General features: G+C 48.7%; 2 protein-coding genes across 2 annotated transcripts; one reads left to right on the top strand and one right to left on the bottom strand.

Moving 5' to 3' along the window:
• Positions 1–1,056: 1,056 nt before the first annotated feature.
• On the bottom strand, positions 1,057–9,561 carry BTF3 (basic transcription factor 3). Its single transcript, XM_049795722.1, has 6 exons — positions 9,433–9,561; positions 9,011–9,079; positions 5,990–6,103; positions 5,592–5,793; positions 1,969–2,025; positions 1,057–1,426 (listed from the first exon to the last, which is right to left on the bottom strand). Exons 2-6 carry the CDS (start codon positions 9,077–9,079, stop codon positions 1,380–1,382), a joined length of 489 nt encoding a protein of 162 aa, XP_049651679.1. The 5' UTR covers positions 9,433–9,561; the 3' UTR covers positions 1,057–1,379.
• Positions 9,562–19,310: 9,749 nt separating this feature from the next.
• Positions 19,311–21,246, top strand: FOXD1 (forkhead box D1). The gene has a single exon (XM_049795138.1). It carries the CDS (start codon positions 19,364–19,366, stop codon positions 20,717–20,719), a length of 1,356 nt encoding a protein of 451 aa, XP_049651095.1. The 5' UTR covers positions 19,311–19,363; the 3' UTR covers positions 20,720–21,246.
• Positions 21,247–21,595: the final 349 nt, after the last annotated feature.

Below are 21,595 nucleotides of genomic sequence, written 5' to 3'. Positions count from 1 at the left end.
CCTCAAACCACAGGCATTGCACAGCTTGAACAAGTTCCTCCACTGCTTCCCAACAGCAGTGACTTACACCATGACAAACACGCTTGGCAAGTCAGACAATGCCCCACCTTTTCCCAGACACAAGGAGAAATTTGTTACGGCAATAGCAAAGTTTTACCCTGAATTTTATCCTGCACAAGACAAGTCAGGATGAATTTCCACTTCCAGAAGTATTTGCTCTAGAGACAACCTTAGAAGGCTGATAGTTGAGTGCTCTTCTAGCCTAGCTTAGCTTCTGTTGTGGAAGCTATCTGATCCATCGTTAACATCAAAGACTTCCAAAGATGAAGTTTAGCCCTCACCCCTGGAAGCTCCAGCTATGCAAAGGTCTGGAACTTAAAAAGTCTTCCTTGTGCCCAAAAAACAAGGTCTCTTTTTCTCTGGAACACACAAAAGCAATAGGAAGCACATATTCCTGAAACATCCAAATATAGTTATTAGTTAATAGATCTGAAGATGCTAAATACAGACTTAAGAGCCATTATCACTTCTATGAAGGCTTCTTCTCCTTCCTATACTTCATTCCCCCACCACATAACTGACATTTTCAGGTAAGTAAAATTAAAATACTGGGAAAGTATTTTTTAACTCATTAAATAGTTAAACCCTGGAAATACCTATTAAACACTGTGAAGATAAAAATCTAACATGAATATCTAGATCTCCCAAGATGCCAACAGCTTACCGCTGATCTTCAAGGCCAAGCAAAGCTCACTCTCAACTTGCACATTTTATGTTATATTAAAACACCAATAATTATTTCTAGAATACAGACCAATTTCTTGAATTCAGTAGATTACGACGTGACTTACACTGTAGGTAGCTCTGACCTGCAAACACTGGGAAATCATCAGTTAAGTCCAAAATGGTCCATTATGCACAGAAAATTTTTTTTAGAAGCCAGTTCTCTAACAGAGCACAAGGAAGATGCTCTGTAGAAAAGCAAGACCTTTTATGATTGTTTAATATTTATGGCCAATTTTTTTCCTGCTTTTCTGACAAAAAGCAACACCAGAGTTTCTTTAATATTTTTATTGTATGCCAAAGGTCATTAAAGATGAGGTTTTGCTTGTATACAAGTTACTCAAAAATCGTGTCTAGGCAGAGATTCGTTAGCAATCTTACTTATTTGAAAGCATAGGTTTTTTTCAATCAGGCCACAAAAGTAATAGTGTGTACAAGCAGTAACTAAAGAGCTGCAGATTCAAGGAGCTTCCAAGTATCACAGGTCTTGAGATCTCATCAGGAAATAAAAATAAATCAAAGCAGTCGAAAATGTAGAATAGCAGCTCCACATAGCTTCTTCAAGTTTTAACTTTATTCAGAAAGTGACACTTAGTTCAGTTTGCTTCATTCTTTGAAGCTTCATCAAAGTTTTCAACAAGATCTAGAAAAAGAAGAATGTTGAAATTAAAGTTTGACCCACTTCTGCTTTACCAAATGTTTTGGTTTGGGGGTTTTTTTTTTTCCAAAGTTCTACTTCATATCAAGTGCTTACAACATAAAAAACCCCTTTTAGCTTATAAAATACAGACCAAATAACTCAAGAGCTTCACGGTTCATTCTTCTTGCTCAAGCAAGCATGTTTGGGATGGTTCACTATAAAGCACAATTCTAAGCGCATTTAACTCTACTATACCCAAAACTGGTCAAAGTGATACTGAGAAGGTAGATTCTTCCCACCCTTCTTATTGAATATTAAATAACTATCTTAGCCATAGCTGTTACTTCTACATAGAACAAAAGTTCTAGCTCAAACCAGTGAGTCTCTCATGGTGTCGGAAAACAATTAAATAATCTGCCCACAGAAATTCTGTCACAGCAAGTGACTAGTCAATACTCTTACCATCCTTGGCCCAATCTTATGCTACATGTGTTATCTCTCAGCAAAATTTGTTTCCTTTTCCTCTATTGCATGCCTGTTCTTACCTGGAACTTCATCATCATCATCTTCACCAGTAGCAAGCGGTGCTTTTCCATCCACAGCTGCAAGAAAGTAGTTCAAAAGCATCAATCAAGCTCACCCTAGGCACCTTGATTAGTTGTTTTGCTTTGCATTTTTTGAAAACGTTACCAAAGATTCTGAACTAAACAGCAATGCTTTACCCAGTTCCCTTGCTGAAAAAAAATCTTGAACTAACCTAGGAAGTTCACATTCCCTTTGTTACCAATAATGCTCAAACAGCCCAGCAGGGAAATGAGAAGACACATGCTAAACCAGCCTACTAGTCACCATCTTGTATCTAGGTATACTGAGTGCCCTACATGGTATCATTTCCAGCTACAAGTGCAGAGACTGGTTTTACCAATCTCTCTTAAAAGCAGCTTGGTTTATTGACCTTGGCTTGTCAAGATTTACATATTTTACATCACCAAGTTTTAAGGAAAAGAAAGGATCCTATGATCCTAGGCCTTCAAGGAAAACTAAGGTGTAATTGTGAAGCTGCAGGCAGACACACATGACTAGAGGTAGTTTGTTGTGGTTTAACCCCAGCCAGCAACTAAGCACCACACAGCTGCTTACTCACATCCCCCACCCCTGCAGTGGGACTGGGGAGAGAATTGAAAAGAAAAAGGTAAAACTCGTGGGTTGAGATAAGAACAGTTTAATAGAACAGAAAGGAAGACACTAATAATGATAACAATAATAATAAAATGACAATACTAATAAAAGGATTAAAATATACTAAACAAGTGATGTACAATGCAATTGCTCACCACTTGCTGACCGATTGTAGGGTTTAGGGATTCTCCTGTGCAGGGCCCGGACAATAGAACACCAATATGATGATTAAAGTCACCACTTTATTGAGCTTAACTGATCATTTTTATACAATTCTCTAAGTCGTTTAGAAACTTTGATTGGCTGCTGCATGCAAGCATTTGGTGTCCACGCGCTCAAGCATAAGCGGTGATTGGTTACAACGCTACTGTCCACACGCATAAACATAAGATAAAGTTAGTTATACTCATTCTATACATGCACAAAAACACTGAACATAATTGGCTGTGTTAGTTAGGGCATGCAAGACTTGTCTTAGTCCAATTGGTCAAGATAAGCCCCTGAATTGAGGTCGTTTGTGCTCAGTTCCCTTTATCGTGGAATGTGCACCTGTGTTTTTCTAATTGGGATATTTCTTTTTCTATCTTCTTGTTTATTCTGTTCAAGGCCTTCTAAAGGTGTCTGGAATGCTCTTGCGACCATGAGCTACTTTCAGGCCTGATAACTGAATTCCATAACTGAACCCTACAACCAATGCTCAGTTAGTTCCCAAGCAGTGATTTCCCCCCCCCACCCCCCCCAGCTCCCCCCAATTTATACAGTAGGCATGATGTCACATGGTATGGAATACCCCTCTGGGCAGTTTGGGTCAGCTGCCCTGGCTGTGTCCCCTCTGAACTTCTTGTGTCCCTGCAGCCTTCTTGCCGGCTGGGCATGAGAAGCTGAAAAATCCTTGACTTCGTCTAAACCTCATACTGAACACAAAACATAACACTATACCAGCTACTAGAAAGAAAATTAACTCTATCCCAGTCAAAACCAGGACATACTTTAAAGACACTATTGTTCCCTGGCAAAGTCAGAGGAATATGGAACTGGATGCACAATTTTACACTTAGGTGACTGAGGTAACCATGTGTTCTGGTCCACATCTCTGCTGAGTCAGTAATCTTTTAACCATTCCTATTGTGTTTGCCAGAGCTAGTGAGACTTAACCAGGTCCACAGTAGCAGACCAATGAGCATCTGCAGCAGTATAATGCTAAGAATAGGTATCTCAGGTCCCTGGGTGACTGTGCCACTACTTTTACTGCTATTCTTAGCTGTACTACCAAGGGTAAGCTGTCTCATGCTCTCCACCACCTCAGTTTTATCCTAATTAATCCTTCTCAGTTTTCAAGAGAAGCACGAGGAAAGAGATGGGCTTGTACTAGACCTGTACCCCGATTTCTAGAGAACCAAAACAGATGAATGCATAAACTTTGGTCTGAAAGGGCTTGGGACAGGGTCACCGCTAACCCTCCTTTTGTTTTTTAGCAGCAGAAAGCTGTTGCAGCTTAAGTGCATCTTAGTGTCAAATATGACATTTTAAAAGCAAACCATGTTATTTCCTCCTAAATTGTCTGCATTCTCTTTCATCCCCAAGGCCAGACTAAGTTTACTTTAGCACCTGCAAATGCAATCATCACAGACACTTCACTCTTCGATGTCAGGCTTCCAAATCTAGCAGACAATACTGAATGGAAAGTTCTGTGCAAAGGCATCCAGCCAAAGTGGAAAGGAATAACCATTTACAAGGTCATACAAAGCAAGCACTTTAAACAAGCTTCCCTAATATTAAAACTGCACTATTTAGCTTATCCAGAATATACCCACCTTGTTATGAGAAGAGAGATCTGTGAGGATCATTTTAAATCCTTAAAGTTTGGGGGTTTTTTTCTTTCAAGCCCTACTGCTACCACAGGAAAGCCACACAGGTGACATTAACAAGGAAGGACCTGAGCTCCATGGGGAAAGCAGCAGTTTACCCCACCTCCTGAAGACTACTTCTACCATGATTTTTTCAGTGGGAAGTTGACAGGAGGGAACTATCATCAACTTCAGGAATGGAAAGAGAGGCTGCCATGTTGGCAGCAAAGCGCAGGAAGAAAAAAATTTAACAATCAAGTTCAGAACTATCAGAAACTGGACACAATTATACACTTCTCCTATTTGCTCTACATTTACGATGTTCTGTACCTTGGAAGGAATGGGCTTAAGATATTTCAGAAAAGTAGGAAGACGATATGTGCAGGACACGAGGAATGTTTCCTGTGTCAACAAGCCTGTCTTTCACTCTAATTCCCACTCTGTAGCAGTAGCACCTTTTCCAAACACCACATAACTTAAGTCCCTCCTGTACTTTTCCCACACAGTTTTAAGAAGAACAAGTGTTCCTGTTCTCTTACTAATTTAAGGGTGGAATAGGAAGTTGGTGTATCTAGCTTAATGCTCATACCAGTCCTGTTCTCTAGTGTTCTACAGACACAGAAATTATAACATTACTTCTTTACAAATACTGTGTAATTCCCTCCTAGCTATCAAAAAGTCCATGCAAGAAATACCTTCACCAAACCTGTGAGGCAGCAAAGAAGTTGCAATATGCCTGTCCACAAGTCCCTTTCCCCATTACTTATGTTTCCATTCAAAGTGTCAAAACAGACATACCTGAAGTTTATCTAACTCTTCCAGAGTAACTCACCCACCTAGCTTTAACGAACGAGGTATGTCAAAACATGGTAGCCACATCAAGAAGTAAACTACCACAAAATCGTCTGGCTACAGCTTTGCAGTCTTAGACCAGCTGCAAGATACACTAACAGGCGCCTCTGCTTTATTAGTTTATACTTGTCACTGGATTTGAGCTATAAATAAGATCTAAGAGTTCCATTTCTTTATAAGCATTTTATAAAATGCTTGCAGATAGCAAGAGTGCACTGAATTTCACTGCTGCTATACAAAAAAGCCTCATGTCAGCTGCCAGGATGAAACGCATTCAAGTTTCAACTTACGTTGCTTGGGAAGGGCTTCTGCCAATCTCCTCAGGCTGGTCAGACTGTCAGCTCCGAGCTGGTTTAAGATGCTAGGAAGCATTTCTGTCAGCTGCTTTGTCTCAGCATGGCCAGTGACAGTGAAAGTGTTAGCAGCCAGAGATGCCTGAACTTTAGGGTTATTGAAGTGAATGACTGTTCCTTGGTTGGTAAACATGTTTACCTGCAAGAAGAAAAATCCAGTATTTGAAGCAGTTTAGCAAGATTTTTCAATTTAACAGGAAATTGAAGTTCTTAAAGCTCAATAAAGACCTACTGATAATTTACAGACAAGTTTAGGATGTTACTTAACAGGAAATTGATTTTGATACATTCTCTATTTCTATACAGAAAAGTATTTTTTCCTTTCAAGGAATTACCTCTTCAATTCCAGAAATATTGTTGACTCCTAGTTTCTTCAATGAAAACTGAAGTTTCTTGTCATCTGCTGTAGCCGTTCTGTGGACAACCTTCTTCTTTCTGCGGGCAGTACCCTTTGCAAAAAAAAATTACAAATTAATAGTTAAGTAGTTATTCACAAACTGTAATCCCCAGGGCTGTATAACTACTCTACACCCATCTACAACTTAACATAGAAAGTTCTACTTCTGTGTTAAGAGTGCACGTGACCCAACCCTTCCAACTGCACTGCAGCAGTCTTTCCCTTGCTAAAAGGCAAGCTTTGCATGTCTGTGAGAAGCATGAGGTTTTAGGAAGGAATGCACCAGAGAACATTTATTCCACAATTCTTACAGGGATTCTGCAGCATCTTAGAAATGAAAAATTGCAAGTTTACCCTTGTCTGTTATCGTAGGCATAAAACTGAAGAATAAGCACAGTTTTAGGTAATTTCTGAAGCGTATTAATTTCTTCCTTAGATCACCTTTATTAAATTGTAGCCAAATTTTGGTAACAGTCAGAGGCTATAAAGTTATCAATATATCGCTAACAAATGAACATGAGAAAACTCAAAATATTCAATTTTTATTCCAAATAGACATCTCCCATCTGATGGACTTACATGTTCAAAGAACACTTATTTTCCCAAAATATTTTATAAATAAGTTTAAAAAAAATACTTCTATATAGTATTCCAGACTTCCCCTGTTGACAGAGCAGAACAAGCAAAGGTAAGTTCCCCTACAGACACAGAGCTCTAGATTTCTCCAGGGAAATAACCATCCCCTATTAGAAGATACCTACACCTACGAAAAAGCAGAAAGTCATTCTATACTTCCTTGCACAGTCATAAGGCTTCAGTAAAATCTGACATAAAATGTCCCGGAATAGGTAAAACTAAGCTCCTTTTTGACACACTGTAACTACTAATCTAAGCCCTCCTCTTCCAATTGCCCACCTGCTAGCAATAAAAAAATGTGTTGCTGCCTGGCCATATAAATAGCTGCAATACCTTTTGAGTTAACTAGTAAAACTCAGAAAGCTTGCTGGACAATAACACCTCTAACATAATCCAGTTACAAACAATGAGGAACGTTAATGACAAATTCACATGAAAACTAACATCTGGAAGACTACAGCTCAAAAGTTTAGTCATTTGTCTAGAAAGCTTGATATTCATTCCCTGCTACTATCAGGTTGGCACACACAGCTATTTGAAAAACTACTAAAATAACAGAAATGTCTTTATTTTAGTACCTTGACTACCCAGGAATTAAGCCAAGGCATACATTAAGTCTCTCTGGACAAAAGACCTCTCAGTAAATTTCAAAAAATGATATCTTGAATCAAAGGCTGTGTAGGAACATATACCTCCTTTTTACCTGTACTAAACAGATATCAAACCTCAGACAACCCGAGTTTAATTTAAATGAACAGCTCTTGCTTTCATCTCCACAGATTTAAGCTTCTGAAGTTCACAGGTTTTTACTAAGCAAATGCAATCCTGAACATGCTGAGACATGCTGAACAGCATGAACACCCCTCTACCTCTATAATAAAGAGGAGTGGGTACAGCAGGCCACCAATGGACTACTACAGGCTCACCTGCCACTCCTCTAAAAGGGTTTGGAAGAAGAGCCATGACATTTAGCTGTAGCTATATTCTACACAAAAATCTCAAGTTTCAAATAAAGTACTACGACAGCCCTCTACCTAAACATCATATTTAGCTTATTTGTAAGATCTGCAGCCTTGCAACTTCATGAAAATCTTCCAGCAGAGGCAACGTGCAACCTTTTCTCACAAGGAGAAGTGACTCTTCCCCCTTCGCCTCCTCCACACCCATCTCAACTTATATGGTAACAATGCCATGAAGAATACCAGTAATAATTTCCAGTTATAAAACAAATAAAGAGTCAAGTTCAGGCATACAAAGTATTTCACAGGCCAATTTTAAAACTGAATGACAGTACCATGAGCATATTCTAAGCTTTGCTTAATGTCTCCAAAAGACCTACATTGACCAGAAAGCTGTAAGAGCTGTAATCTGAATGCATGCTCTAACATGACAAACATTAAAAGCCTCTATAGTCAATAAACATGCGCTGGTAACATGCACACGATCATTCATATAATACAGAATTTCTCTGCTTAACCAGTAACCCACACAAAGAATACACAAAATCACCAAGCCAGTTAATTACTACATTAACACTGATTTAAGGCTGCCTAAATCTCCAGCTAAAGGGAAAAAAAAAAAAAAAAAAAAAATCAACATAGGAATGAAAGCTCCTGGAAAAACTGTCAGCAAGAGTTCTGTTGAATAGTCTGTATTCTAAAATATTATGTGTACTCTTCCTCAGGTATAAAACAAAATTACTAACAAATTCTTGCCTTAGAACTAACACTGTAATTAAAATGTTTACTACCATACAACTATATTAAACATAATTTTTTACTTTCAGATTGTAAGTAATCACACAGCTATCTATATTCAGATGTCATAACAAAATAAAAACGTCTTTGAGCATATTCACCTACAATTACAAGAGTGTGACAAGAACATAACGTCCAACTTTGTTCTAAAAGGCAAAAGAAAACAGCCACGGGCATCTTAAAGATTTCTGATGAGAGTTTGGAAAATAACCATCTATAATCTGTTATGAAAACTGCACCTGAGCTCACGTGCTGTAAGGTCTACTCACTTCAAATCCTACACGCCTTCTAAAATAGCCCACACAAGAATACAGGCTGCAAGTCTGCCCTAACATCTGATAACAAACCCAAAGAGAAAAGACTGGAGGCTCAGCTACTACACAGTTCCGTAGAAGCGGTGACTCTAGAGATCCCTGCAGCAGCACAGCTTCCCCTGAGGCCATTCAAGCCAAGCTGAAAGTACTTAAGGCTGCTCCCCACCCTGCTTTTCAGGACCCCTCGTGCTAGGCCTGGTGTGCCTGTAGGGACACGCAGTCCGGAGGGGAGGGCGGAGAGGCGGCTCCTACCTTGCCACCGATGCGTACTTGGGCCTGCAGCTTGGCGAGCTTTTCTTGGTTCATCATGGTTTCTTTCATCTGCGAAAGCAACAAGCGCACCCATGGCAGGCGGGTCAGGGAGCGCCCGACGGCGGGCCCAGCCGCAGGGCAGGTGGGCGCATGGGGCTCCCCCGCCCCACACACCTCCACGCACCCTCCGCGGCCGCCGGCCGCCCCCACGCCCGCCCCGCCACAGCGGCGAGAAGGAGTCTGCTCGCGCGCCGCGCCGCTGAGGCGATGCGAGGCGAGGCGAGGCTCCCCTCAGGCGCGGCCCGCAACCGCCTTCCCTTCTCCCAACCGCCGCCGCCCACCGACCCGCCGCCCTCGGCCGCGCAACAACCTCCTCCCAGCCGCCCCCCCCCCCCACTCCCCCGCCGCCGCCTCCGTCGTACCTTCGCGGAGCAGAAGCGGCGGCGGAGCAGAGAGAGAACGGAGAGGTGCGGGCTATGCGCGGGACCGGGTGCAGCACGCGGAGGGGACCGAGATGGCGGACAGCAAAAAGGCACAACCCCCCCCGCAGAGCGCATGCGCCGCTGCTCGCGACGGCAGGGGGCGCCCCTCCGCCGCGGCGGGGCGGGGCGGGGCGGAGCCTCCTCGGAGAGGCGCGGGGCCGCCGCGGGAAGGGTGCCGGGACGAGGCCGCCCGGTTCCCCCCCCCCCCCCCCCAATCTGGCTTTATCCCTCGAATTCCTCTTCCCCCTAGAAAAGATGTAGGCGAGGTGTTTCCTTGCTGGGTGGAGGCGGGGTGCAAACCGCCTCCCCGTGGCCGTGATTTCTCTTCTCCCAGCTCAGCGCCCCCCGCCCCGAGGTTCTGCCCCCTCTGCCCCCGCGGCCGGTCCCGGGCCGTACTGCGCCGCAGGGCCTCCCCGGCGCGGCGCCCGGGGTGGGACCCTTCCACCCGGCCCTCCCCGTCGGAGCCAAACCGCTGAGGCTTCCTTCTTCCCCGCAAGGCGCTCTGTCACCGCCGTCCCCTCCCACTCTCCTCGCACCTCGGGTGTTCTTTGGCTGCGGCTTCGCATCCTCGCCCGGGCTCCCGTGGGCAGCTGCCTTCTGCTGGGCGTTCGACGCGCTCTGCTCGCGCTCCCTGGTTCTCCCAGGGCTCTTCTCCCGTGGCGGCGTTTTCTTCCCCTCGCTGAGGTCTTCACGCGCCCTTCTCCTCTACCGCCTGGTTTTGTGGGGTCTGAATCCTGCTCCCAGAGCCCAAATGCACGCCTCCAAGGCCCTAAATCAAGCAGTCGCCGCCGCGTTTGAGCACTTGTAAGCCCTGCTCCTCAGCCTGCGCTCCTCCGAGCAGGTACCGTTGGCGGTCCGCGGTTTCGGTCCTCCGCAGGTTTACTGACGTGTTTCAGCTCGCCCTCCCTGAGGAGCCTGGTGGGACTAACCTCACGGTCACCGGGCTCTCGCACGCCCGGCTCCAGAGGCTGTTCCCACCGTGCAGCACGCTAAGCAGTCCTCGCAGGCTCTGGACCCGCGCTGCGCGGCGGGCTGCAGGAGCAGACAGACGGGAGGGGGACGCAGCCCGGCGTTCCCACCCGTGCTACACGGGCTCACCGCCCCACCTGGTGGCGACAGAAGGTCCCAGGGAGGCGGCGGTTCGTAAAGGGGCTGCGGAAGAGCAACCTGTGCCTCCCAGCAGGCTAACATCACAGCCGAAAATTAGAGGGTGATCAAACGGCCGTAACAAAACACATTCGGGGAAGGGGGAGGCTGGGGGAGGCATTTGGGGAGGACAGAGTTTGTTCTGAAGTAAAAAGAAAGTTTATAAATTTATTGCAAGATGAAATTGGCAAAGTATCTGCAGCAAAAGGGAATAGAGTCAAGATGGGGGGCGGGGGACGGGGGACGGGGGACGGGGCACGGGACGGACAACAAAACAAAACAACAAAACAAAACAAAACAACCCAACCAAATCTGAATCACTGCAGGCTACTGAAAGTAAAAGCAATAAATACTTCAGCTTCAGATTTCTCACAGTCTGCCATTAATATATAAGGAAGATTTCAGAATTACTAGGCCAACTGGTGACTACAAACATGCAAAATGTTTTAAGAGGCTGAAATACTGAAGTGAAAATGAGTCACAGAAAGATTATTCCAAGATAGAAGCTGTAGAAAGTGCCGTCCCAGCTGTCAGCCTAGGATTAACTGGGCTGGAGGTATGATCTCATATTCCCTCATGTGAGATTTTGGAGAGAAATTATGCTGAAAACCACATCACTGAGTTGTATCAGGAATCAACTGAAGCGGTTCAAGAACTGCAGTTCAAGGGACTCCGTAAGATTTGGTTACATTTCCTGGATCAAACAGCAGACCGTCAAAAAACAAACTTTGCATCAGAGAAAAAATATTTTAGAATGCTAAAATAGTATTGGCTTGTTTTCTCCAGTCCTTTTTGTGTAATTGCATAATAGGAAACATAAACCTAAACCTGGATTTAGTTGCAGCTGAAGAACTTCCATTAAGAAATGAAACAGATCCAAAGCCTGCAGCACTGAAATGGAGCCTGAGCACAGTAAGCATCTGTTCAGTTCTGAAGAAGGGTGAAAGTTAGGATCTCAAAACCGTCAAAGAGTATAGATTGCTAAAGCAAAGTTCATTAGCTGCAGAGAAGCAGCACTGGAGTGGAAAAAGACCATTAAACTGGTTATTCAGGAAAATTGTCTCCTAAATTATGGGAGAGTTTAAAGGCAGAAGAATGACAACATTTGCTGTCAAAATGCCCGTGGAAAAGCGCTTCTGAAAGACATGACCAGTGCTGCATAAGTAATGACAGGGTACGTTGAGAAGAGGTGTTGAGTTAGTATCATATTTGGGAAGTGAAGTGAATCACAGGGCATAAACATAAGTGATCAGGCTACAGTGAAGTAATGTTTGTCCTGATTGCCAGCGACCGCAAAGAACACAATGTATTTTCAGGCAGTGAAGGAAATCTGTCTGATATTCAAAATCTCATTAGGAAACATTTGTTCAAAAGAATGCCGTATTCAGCACTCAAGAGAAGAGAAGTGTATGGCACATCAGCAGGGCACGACAGAGAATATTAATATTATCATTCCTAATGTAGATGCCCCAGGACATAAGGGAAAAAGCACTAACTTATTTGGAAAAATACGTGTATATATTAGTAATTTAATGGAGGACAGTAGTGGCATTACAGGGTACAGGAGCAAAAGTGTTGTGAGAGATATGAGTGGAAAAGAAACCCTCTCCAAAAGTCTAGACATAAGACTTACAGAAGAATTCATGACTTTTTAAGAGATACTAAATATATAAACATTGAATGGGAGCCCAGGAAGGTTGAACTTAAGTGCAGTGCTGTTTCCATCTCATATATTACAGTGTTGTACCACATGCCGGTGAGTTGTATGGAGTAATCCATAACAGACTTCCATGTCAAGAAGGAGAGAGCGCTCCCCAGCAGTGTCCTTTTCTCACCAAGCCTGTAACACTTAAACTCAGCAACTCAAAATACCTGGGCTTCAAGCCACATCACAAGCCTTTCATGAGCTGTGGGATGCCTCTCTCTGTTTATAACACCCCACAGAGGCTGACTAGAAAGTAGTCAGAGAAGTGCTACGTGAAGAATCCCCTGCCTTCACTAAACAAAACAGGCTTTGCCGAATATTTGGGATTTCATGTTAATCGGACTGGGAAAGGCTCACCTAGAAAGGCTTTTATGTTAGTTAACAGTGAAGATCTTGCTAGAGAGTAGGTAAAAGTCAGAAGTCATCGTATTCCTCACTGGCTGTGTGTGAAAAAGATGGTACCTTAAAATTATGCACCAACATCAGAGACTCAAACAAACAGATTATTCCTGTAGACATCCTATACACAGAGTTCAAGAGAACTTGATCATTTAAGCCATGATCACAGATTTTTTTTTACCCTGCTAAGACAATTGGTTACAAGTCAGAAACATTGTTAAGATGCGACCCAAAATCAACATAGTCCCATCCAAGGATGGCACACTTAGCCCAGGATGAATCAGGACTAAATTTGCCCTGCTTTAGATGTGTAGCTGTCAATGTGCCACCTTTGACTAGTGTCTTGGCAGCTGTGGAGGTGCGATTTATTCTGGATTTTGCCTTTGGCTTTCTAAGCCTCCTGGTCCACCTTGCTGTTCAGTGGGAGGTAAGTGGTGAGTGCAGGTGGCCAGAGGTGGGGAGGCTGGACAGAGCGAGGGCCTTTCTCCTTCTGCAGCAGCTAGCTGTTACTTCTGCTCAAGCCCTGGCAGGAACCCACCACCCACTTAGTTTTAGATGGAAAAATCAGTCTTCTCTGTCTTTGCTCACAGTATAGCTTATCCCCAAGGATTTCTAAGTGGACGAAGAGCATGTCTGCCAATATTCACTGTATTTGTGAATGAGTTCATAGTCCTTCGGGGCTTACTTGCATTGCTACAGAAGTAAACGGAAAATATCTCAAATACCTGAGACGTTAATTACGGGATCTCCCTCCTAATTTGCCAGACCTTGTCTACAACAAAGAATTCGGGACTTATGTGGAGAATGTTAGAAAGGCTTTCAGTAGTCAGTGGAGTCATGAAATCAAACGTAACTTAAACAAACATGATGTGTTCATGTGATGAGTACCCTGCTGTATCAGCTCTGATGGCCAGTGCTCCACGTTGGAAGTCAGATATCCCTTGACTAGCATTGGGAATAGACACTGGCTTAAAAGAGTAGAAATGAGAAGTTGAAATGAAAACAGGAAAAGCAAATTTAGGCATCGCGTGCTGTTCCGAAGGATTATGGCAATAGTAATCAGCCTGAGCTGAACGAGGAAAGGTGGAGAGGATGGCAAGGATTGTCAGGGGTACTGAATTACTTCCATTCTAATCCAGTGATTCCGAAGCAGAAACCCTCAGCCTGAAAAATAACTGACCAATGAAAAAAAATATGATAAAATCTACAAAGTCATGAACAGCAGGGAGAGAGAGGGTGGTTAACAACAGTTGTTGCTTGCCTCTTCTAGTACAAAAATGAGAGCACATCGGATTAAATGAGCAGGTGACTGGCTTAAAGCAAACAAAAAGAGACGCTTTACACCACGCGTGGTTAGAGCTGGGGAACATTTCACCGCAGAACATGTTCAGTGGTGTAAATGTACATTATTTCAAAAAGTGACTGGGCAAATTCACAGAAGAAATTCCATCACAGGCTATTAAATTCAGATGTTATCTCTGGCTTTAAAAAAACCCTGAAACCTAAATTACTGGCAGCTAAGAATCAATTTTACACGCTTGTCCTGTTCCTATATTCTTCCCTAAACATCGGGTATCGGCTGATGTTGAAGTCAGCTTATGCTGCTAGACGGGTCCTGGTCTAACCTGGTACAAAATCTCTTTGTGTTCCGTTAGATGAGATACGCAGAAGGGTCCTGAGAACATTTAATCGCATTTTACAGAAATTAAAGGCCCAAAAGGGCCTTAAAGGAAGTGACTTTCACCTGTCACAGCAAATGTATCTGCCCTGCAAGGATTATAGAACAAAGGGGGAAAAGAAAAAAAAAAAAGAAAGGAAAAAAACCCAACCATGAACTGGGTCAAGAAGAAAAATACAAAGTTTTACAAGGGGGGCTAGGGAGTGGGGGAGGGGGATTAGCATCATCTCCAAGGGTGACAAATTCTTTTTCAGCAGTAGGCATGGCAGGAAGCCCCGGATTTTTCTTCAGCTTTGCAGGTGGCTGCTGCCACCCCTCACCAAGGCATTGCTTTTTGGCCTGGTCACACAGACACTGCTTGTAATCCCAGCCTCTGCAGAAGTCTTAAGGGAAGTGTTACCTTCCCCCAAAACTACACGGCAAGGAAAGAGGGGGATAAACCCACAGAAGAGTGGAGCTAAAATGGTGGTCACTGTGATACTGAGCATTGGAGACTGCATCTATCGCTGCAATGGACCCTGTCATGGACGCCACCATCCTGTTGCAAGGTCATTACTGGAGGATTTATTCTTTCCGTAACACAAGCAGCTCAGAATCCAGTCCAATCTTTGGCCCAAGGAACTACTTTGATGGAAAGAATAAATTACTCAAGAAATGGCTTTACTTCAGTAACAGAAAGTCCAGTTCTGCAGGTAAGACTCAGATCTGGGCATGGAGATGTACGAGGCTATGCCAAAAGAAGTGCAGCCTTTGGTGTTGGAGTCTTGCAAGGTGCAGGAGGCCCAGGGAAGGCTCTTCGGCTCCAGCATGTGTAGCTGGTGGCCAGGCTCTACTTTGCTTTCCACAGGGTGCACCTAGCCAAACACTCAACAAATCACCCAGGGGTGCACACAGCCACCAGCCACCTAACGCATGTGGTGATGAAGGCGACTCTGGCATCCTTCTGCAATGGTCAGGGTCAGCTCCACAAAACCCAGAGCACTTCAGCCAGTGTGCCAGTGTGGCTGTTTGAAAGTGCCCTAAATGGTCCTGAGGGTGCTGTTTGGTTTCGAATAAAGGGCCAGGGAAGGTCTGTCGGTTCATTTGTCCCCTGTCCCAGTGTGGGCTTCTGGGTGCCCTGCTTGGGCACAGGCTCCCCAGCTGTAGAAAGGTGTGTGGCCTGGGTTGCTGTGGGGGTCCCATGGGACACCGTCCCCCACAACAAGGGAGACATCAAAGGGAAGCGATGGTAGGCCCACCCAGTCCGGCTCCAGCCCAGTGTCCCTAGGCACACTATCTGAGCCAGGATGCCCCTGTTCCGGCCACCTCCAGCAGTAGAGAGCTGCCAAAGTACCCAACACTTTCTCAGGTTTGGGTCTGAGGGACAAGGCTATGGGGGCAAGCTCCTGTCCTTGCTGCCCTGCAGGAGCTGTGGACGCCAGGGGTCCAGCCTTGCTGCTGGGCTCAGGTGAAGAGCAGGAGCCATGAGAACTGCTTGTATGGATTACCAGAGCGCTTTCATCGCATGCATGTACCGCATTGACAAAATGCGGGGAGTTCTGTATACGCGTGCAGCAGTTGTGTGTGTAATATATAATTATAATTTATAATGCTTATTAATAAGCCCAAGCAATAAAATGATAAACCCTGCCTGCGTACCTGCATTTCACTGCTCGCTTCTGTGCTACCATGGGTTTAGATGCGTGTTCTATTACATCATTCTCAAGCAGCAGGGAATCACGGAAGACAGCCCCCGAGGCCCTGGGCCCGGGGTGGCCCTTTCGCGGGTGGGTGCGTGCCCCAAGAGGGGGGCAGCCCCGCTGCCTCGAGGAGGACTGCGGGGCGGCAGAGCCCCGGGGCGGGGAGTGCAGGGAAGGCGGTCGGGGAAGTTCCAGCCGTTCCACGAAGGAGGGTTTCCCAGGTCCCCCCGTACCGCTGCTTTTCCTTAGGGTCTCGGGGTCCCGCTCCGTCCCCGGAGGGGTCCTGCCCTGCCCTGCCCGCTTTGAGCAGGGGGCCCACGCCGGGCTCCCGGCTCCGGCACACGGCGTCTCGTAGCCGGCGGAGCCGCCTCCGCCCGGCGCTCCTTGCCGGTAGGTGGCATCCCCCGCCCGCGCAGGGCACCGCCGGCAGCGGAGCGGAGCGAGGGGCAGCGGGAGCGGGAGCGGGAGGGAGCGGGAGCGGGAGCGGGAGCGAGGCCGGCCGCGGGGCGGGGGACAGGGCAAACCCCGCGGCAACGCCGCTGACGGCTGTGCCGCCGCTGTTCGCCTTCCTTCTTTCCTTTCTTGCCCTTTCGAGAAGGCACCTGCCGGGTGGCGACGGGAGCGAGCGGACGTTGCGACAAAGACGACAAGTCGCGGTCGCCAGGCTCTGCAGTAACGCCAGGTCTTAACTGTCAGCGCTGGGGGCTGGCTCAGCTGGCCCCCGATAAGCAAGCCCCTCGGCCCCCGCCCAGGCGGCGAGAAGACGAGGGCTTGCAATATTGCCCAAGTCAGCCGGGGGGGTCCCCGGCCTCCCCCGAGGCCACCCCCGCCGGCCAGGTCGAGGAGGACCCGCGCCCTAGCCGGGGCCCTGCCGGCACGCCGGGGCCGCGGGGCTCCCGGGGAGCCGGTGCTGCCGAAGAGCCGCCGGTGACACACGCTCCGTGAAACACCAGTGCGCCCTGCCTGGGTGTTAGCAGGGGACCGCGGCTCTTCTGGTTTGTCACTACAGCGGTTCTTCCCCATAAATTTTTAAACTCCACCGGTCTGCCTACTGAAGAGCGTGGTTTTTGCTTTTAAGGTGGTTTTAAAAGTTCAGGCACATCAGAAAGTACCAGGAGAAGAGCAAGAATAAAAGGAACAAAAAGGGCGTAAAAAGGAAAAATACTAGCTCTTTGTAAAGAGGAGAAACCTCTCGGAGAGGAAAAGTCCTCTTTCTGCCTTCCTTCTAGTAACCTGCCCAAAACTAATTCAAAGAGGCATTTTTACTTCCTGTGAACTGTAAATCTCGAGTGACATTATCAATATTCCTACAGGAAAAAATAGTAGTCAATTACTGTGTTTGGGGGTTCCTTTTTTTCTTTTTTTTTTTTTTTTCTTTTTCTTCTCTTTTGCAACTTTTGGTGGTATTCTCCTGCAGGCGCCTTACTAGTGAACAAAATGTAAATAGGATTATTTAGAAATAGTAGAAAGGATTATGTTGTAAATCCATGGAGCTGGGTTTGAAACAAAGTGGCTTGTACTTTTGGATTAGGGCAATATATCGAAAACGTATTTCAAGAAAATGGTATGTGTGAGTTGTCTGAGAAGAGAGATTTGAGCAGTAAGGACGCTAGGCATCAGTCCGCCCTTCTCACGACGATTTCTGCAGGAGTACGAAATGCTCTCCTACTCCTCCCATCCCAATCGGATCCTGATCGTGGGTTATCCGGCCGGAACTGGGAGAGATGGGAATTCTCAAAGCTTTTCTTTTTAAGACCACGGTGATTTTATTTATGTCCAAGTTCGGGTTTTTTTCTCCCCTTGCCAGCCCTCGCATAAAGGGGGTCCCTGCTCTTCTGCTGTCCTCGCACTTATCACCTGAAACTGGGAACCGTGGGACTTAATTAGGAAGCAATCCTTTGTGTCGCTTTCTCGGGGGTGTTGCTCCTACACTTAGAGCAGAATTCGCGCTTGCATACGTTCCTTTGCATATGAAAGATGTAACGCTAATTCTCTTAGTGTTTCCCATAATGGAGGGAGCTGCTTCTCTCCCTTTAAAAACAATAGCCTTACAAATAAACTGTGAGATTAGCCGTGTGCTCTGGAGGCGGTTCTCTGAGAGCTTGCGAGGCCGACATCGAGAGATACTTGATTTCATTCTTAAATGAATCAAACTCTGGAGGGAGAAGAGGAAGGCGGAGAGGAGACGTCTCTAAATCATCCCGCGGACAGAAGTCTGAAGTATATTAACTCACCACCTCCCTCTCCGGCCTGTTTTTGGGGTTTTGGTTTGGTTTTTTTCCCCTCCCCTCCTTCCCACGGGAAGCAAGACTCCGTCCCTGGGGGCAGCCCAGGAAGACGCAGAGCTCCCGGCACCCTCTGGACGGCTCCTGGGAAGATGCTCCAGCACTTTGGGACAGACTTGCACTTCCCCCCCGGGATGTGTGGGGGGGGTATTCTTTATTTCCCTCCTTTTCCACTAAAGACGGCCCCGGTCGCCCCGCGGCCCCCCAGAGCCCCTCCTGGCGGGGCGAGGGCGGGGGGCCGGGGCGGGCGGCGAGGCGCCCCGCCTGTGGGGGGGGGGGGGGGGGTCAGACACGGCGCCGCCCGGGGCCGCCGCTCGCCCCGCCGCGCTCTGACGCCGGGAGCCATGTGATGGCCCCCTCGCTATAAGGCGGGGAGGAAGGCCGCCCTCCCTGGGACTCGGCCCCAGCCTTTTCACCATCTTTCCTAAGGGCCGGCAAGCCGCCCGCTCCGCCCTCCCTCCTCGCCAGCCTCCTCCCCTCTCCTCCTCCCAGGACTAGGCGCGCTGCCTCCTGCCCCGCATCCATTAATGTCTGGGGGCTGAGGTGAGGAGAAAGAAGGGGGAACCGACTTCCAGGCGCGGCGGCACAGCCCCCCCGCCCCCCCGGCCCCGACCCCGACCAAAAAAAAAACCCAAACCCAAAGACCCCCCAAAAGGGGGAGGGGAGGGGGGGGGGAAAGAGAGAGGGCGAGAGAAATCCAAAAAGCAGCAAAAAATACCCCGAAACAAAACCCAAAACAGCCGCCGCCGCCGCCTCCGAGGGGGCGGCAGGAGCGCTCCCGCGGCGCGGCGGCGGCGCTGGGGGCCGGCGCGGCTCGGAGCGGCCCGCCTGCCTGCGGCGGCGGCGGCGGCGGCGGCGGCGGCGGCGGCGGGGCGGCTCTCCGCGGAGCGGCGCGGGGGCCTGGCGGCGGCGGGGAGGGCGCCCGCCCGCCCGCCGCGCCGCGCCGGCCGCCACCGATGCGCTGCCCCGCCGCCGCGCCATGACCCTGAGCTCGGAGATGTCCGAGGCATCGGCGCTGGCTGAGGAGACCGACATCGATGTGGTGGGCGAGGAGGACGACGAGGAGGACGACGAGGAGCCGCAGCCGCGCCGCCGCCGTTCCTACGCCGAGGAGGAGGAGGAAGAGGAGGAGGAGGAGGAAGACGACGAGGAGGATGTGGGCGACCTCCACGACGACGCCGTGCTACCGCGGTCTCCCGTGCGCGGCGGAGGCGGAGGCGGCGGCGGTGGCGGCGGCGGCGGCGGCGGCGGCGGCGGCGGGGCGGGCGGCGGGGACGGTGCCGGCGGCTCTCGGCCCCCCTCGCGGGGCGGCCCGCAGAAGGCGGCGGCGGGCGGCGGGGCGGGCGGAGGCGGCGGCGGCGGCGGCGGCGGCGGAGGCGGCGGTGGCGGGGCGGGCGGCGGCAAGAACAGCCTGGTGAAGCCGCCCTACTCCTACATCGCCCTCATCACCATGGCCATCCTGCAGAGCCCCAAGAAGCGGCTGACGCTGAGCGAGATCTGCGAGTTCATCAGCGGGCGCTTCCCCTACTACCGGGAGAAGTTCCCCGCCTGGCAGAACAGCATCCGCCACAACCTCTCCCTCAACGACTGCTTCGTCAAGATCCCTCGGGAGCCCGGCAACCCGGGCAAGGGCAACTACTGGACGCTGGACCCCGAGTCCGCCGACATGTTCGACAACGGGAGCTTCCTGCGCCGCCGAAAGCGCTTCAAGCGGCAGCAGCTCCCGGCGCCCGAGCTGCTGCTGCGCGCCGTGGACCCCGCCGCCTTCCTCCCGCAGCCCCCGCCCCAGCCCCCGCAGCAGCCGCCCTGCGCCTACGGACCCTACGGCTGCGGCTACGGCCTCCAGCTCCAGCCCTACCACCCCCACTCCGCCCTCTTCGCCTTCCACCACCCCTCCCCGCCGCCCCGCCAGCCCCCCGCCGCACCCGGCAGCGCCCCCGGCGCGACGCTGCCCCCCGCCGCCGCCGCCGCCGCCGCCGCCGCCGCCGCCGCCGCGCCGCCGGGCCCCTTGCTGCCGGCGGCGGAGCTGGCACGGACGCCCTTCGGCTACGCGCACCCGCTGGGCCCGGCGCTGGCGGCCTCGCTGCACACCGCCAAGCCCGGCAGCGGCGCGGCTCTGGCCCGCTCGCCTTTCTCCATCGAGAGCATCATCGGGGGGGGGCCCGGCCCCGGCCCCGGCCCCGGGCCCGGGCCCGGCGCGGGCAGCAGCTGCGCCTCGCAGTCGGCCGCGGCGCCGGGGCTGGCCCGCTCGCTGGGGAGCGCCGGGGGCGGCCTGCCTCCCGCCGCCGCCCTGCCCGCCGCCCCCGGCTTCGCGGCCCGGATCTCTAACTGTTAAGGGTTTTGGGAGTCTTTCCGAAGGTAGGATCTGGGGTATCTCCTTTCTCCGCTGCTCGGATGCCTGGCGGACGGCTGTGGGCTTTGCGTGGGGATCGCGCGGTGTTGCTCGGGGGGATTCCGCCGCGACCGGCGGGACACCCGGGACCCGTATTTCTGCAAAGCCAGGTCTAGATGCTGCACGGGCAGGCGGTCATGCTATTGGAAAGTTACTCCTTACTCCTTAAACAGAAAAAAAAAATAATGGTGATAAATAAAGTCTCTAAACCGTTAAAGTTCAGAGATTCTCAGGTCTAGGAGCTTGAAAACAGTAATGTACAGGAAAAAAAAAAAAAAAAAAAGGCTTGAGGGAGGACAGCAAAGCAATACTTTTTCATTTTAGTACACTTGTCTCATGTACTTTTATAAAAGAAGAGAAAAGATTAACATGTTTACACAGAAGAAAGTCAAGATTATCATTTCTTATTTTAACCTGTGTTTTGTATTATAATAGACTTACGGAGTTTTTTATTTTGTACTTTATGCGTATTCTTTACGAGGAATATTGTTAAAAATTACTGGCAAGTATTATTGTACCATTTTAATGTAAAATTTTTACACATTTTCAAAAATAAAATCTTTAATTTTCAAAAAAAAAAAAAAAAAAGAAAAAAAAAAGAAAAAAAAACAAACCCAAAGACCAAAGGAGCCCAGCCAAACAATTGGCTTCGGACCCTTCCCCTCTTAATACTTCTCCCTTCTTTGGGACACTGATATTTTTTTCTTCGGGATTAATAGCACAATAGCCAAAGAATTTTACAGCTTGAAATTTGTTATGTCTGGATTTGACCACGAGGAAGATCAGAATATGATCTTTTCAGTCAAACCATTGCTAACC

This window comes from Accipiter gentilis, chromosome Z, assembly GCF_929443795.1.
Source record: "Accipiter gentilis chromosome Z, bAccGen1.1, whole genome shotgun sequence".
NCBI lineage: Eukaryota > Metazoa > Chordata > Aves > Accipitriformes > Accipitridae > Astur > Astur gentilis.
Note: the sequence above shows the minus strand (reverse complement) of the source record. Positions and strands in the feature narration are given on the sequence as shown.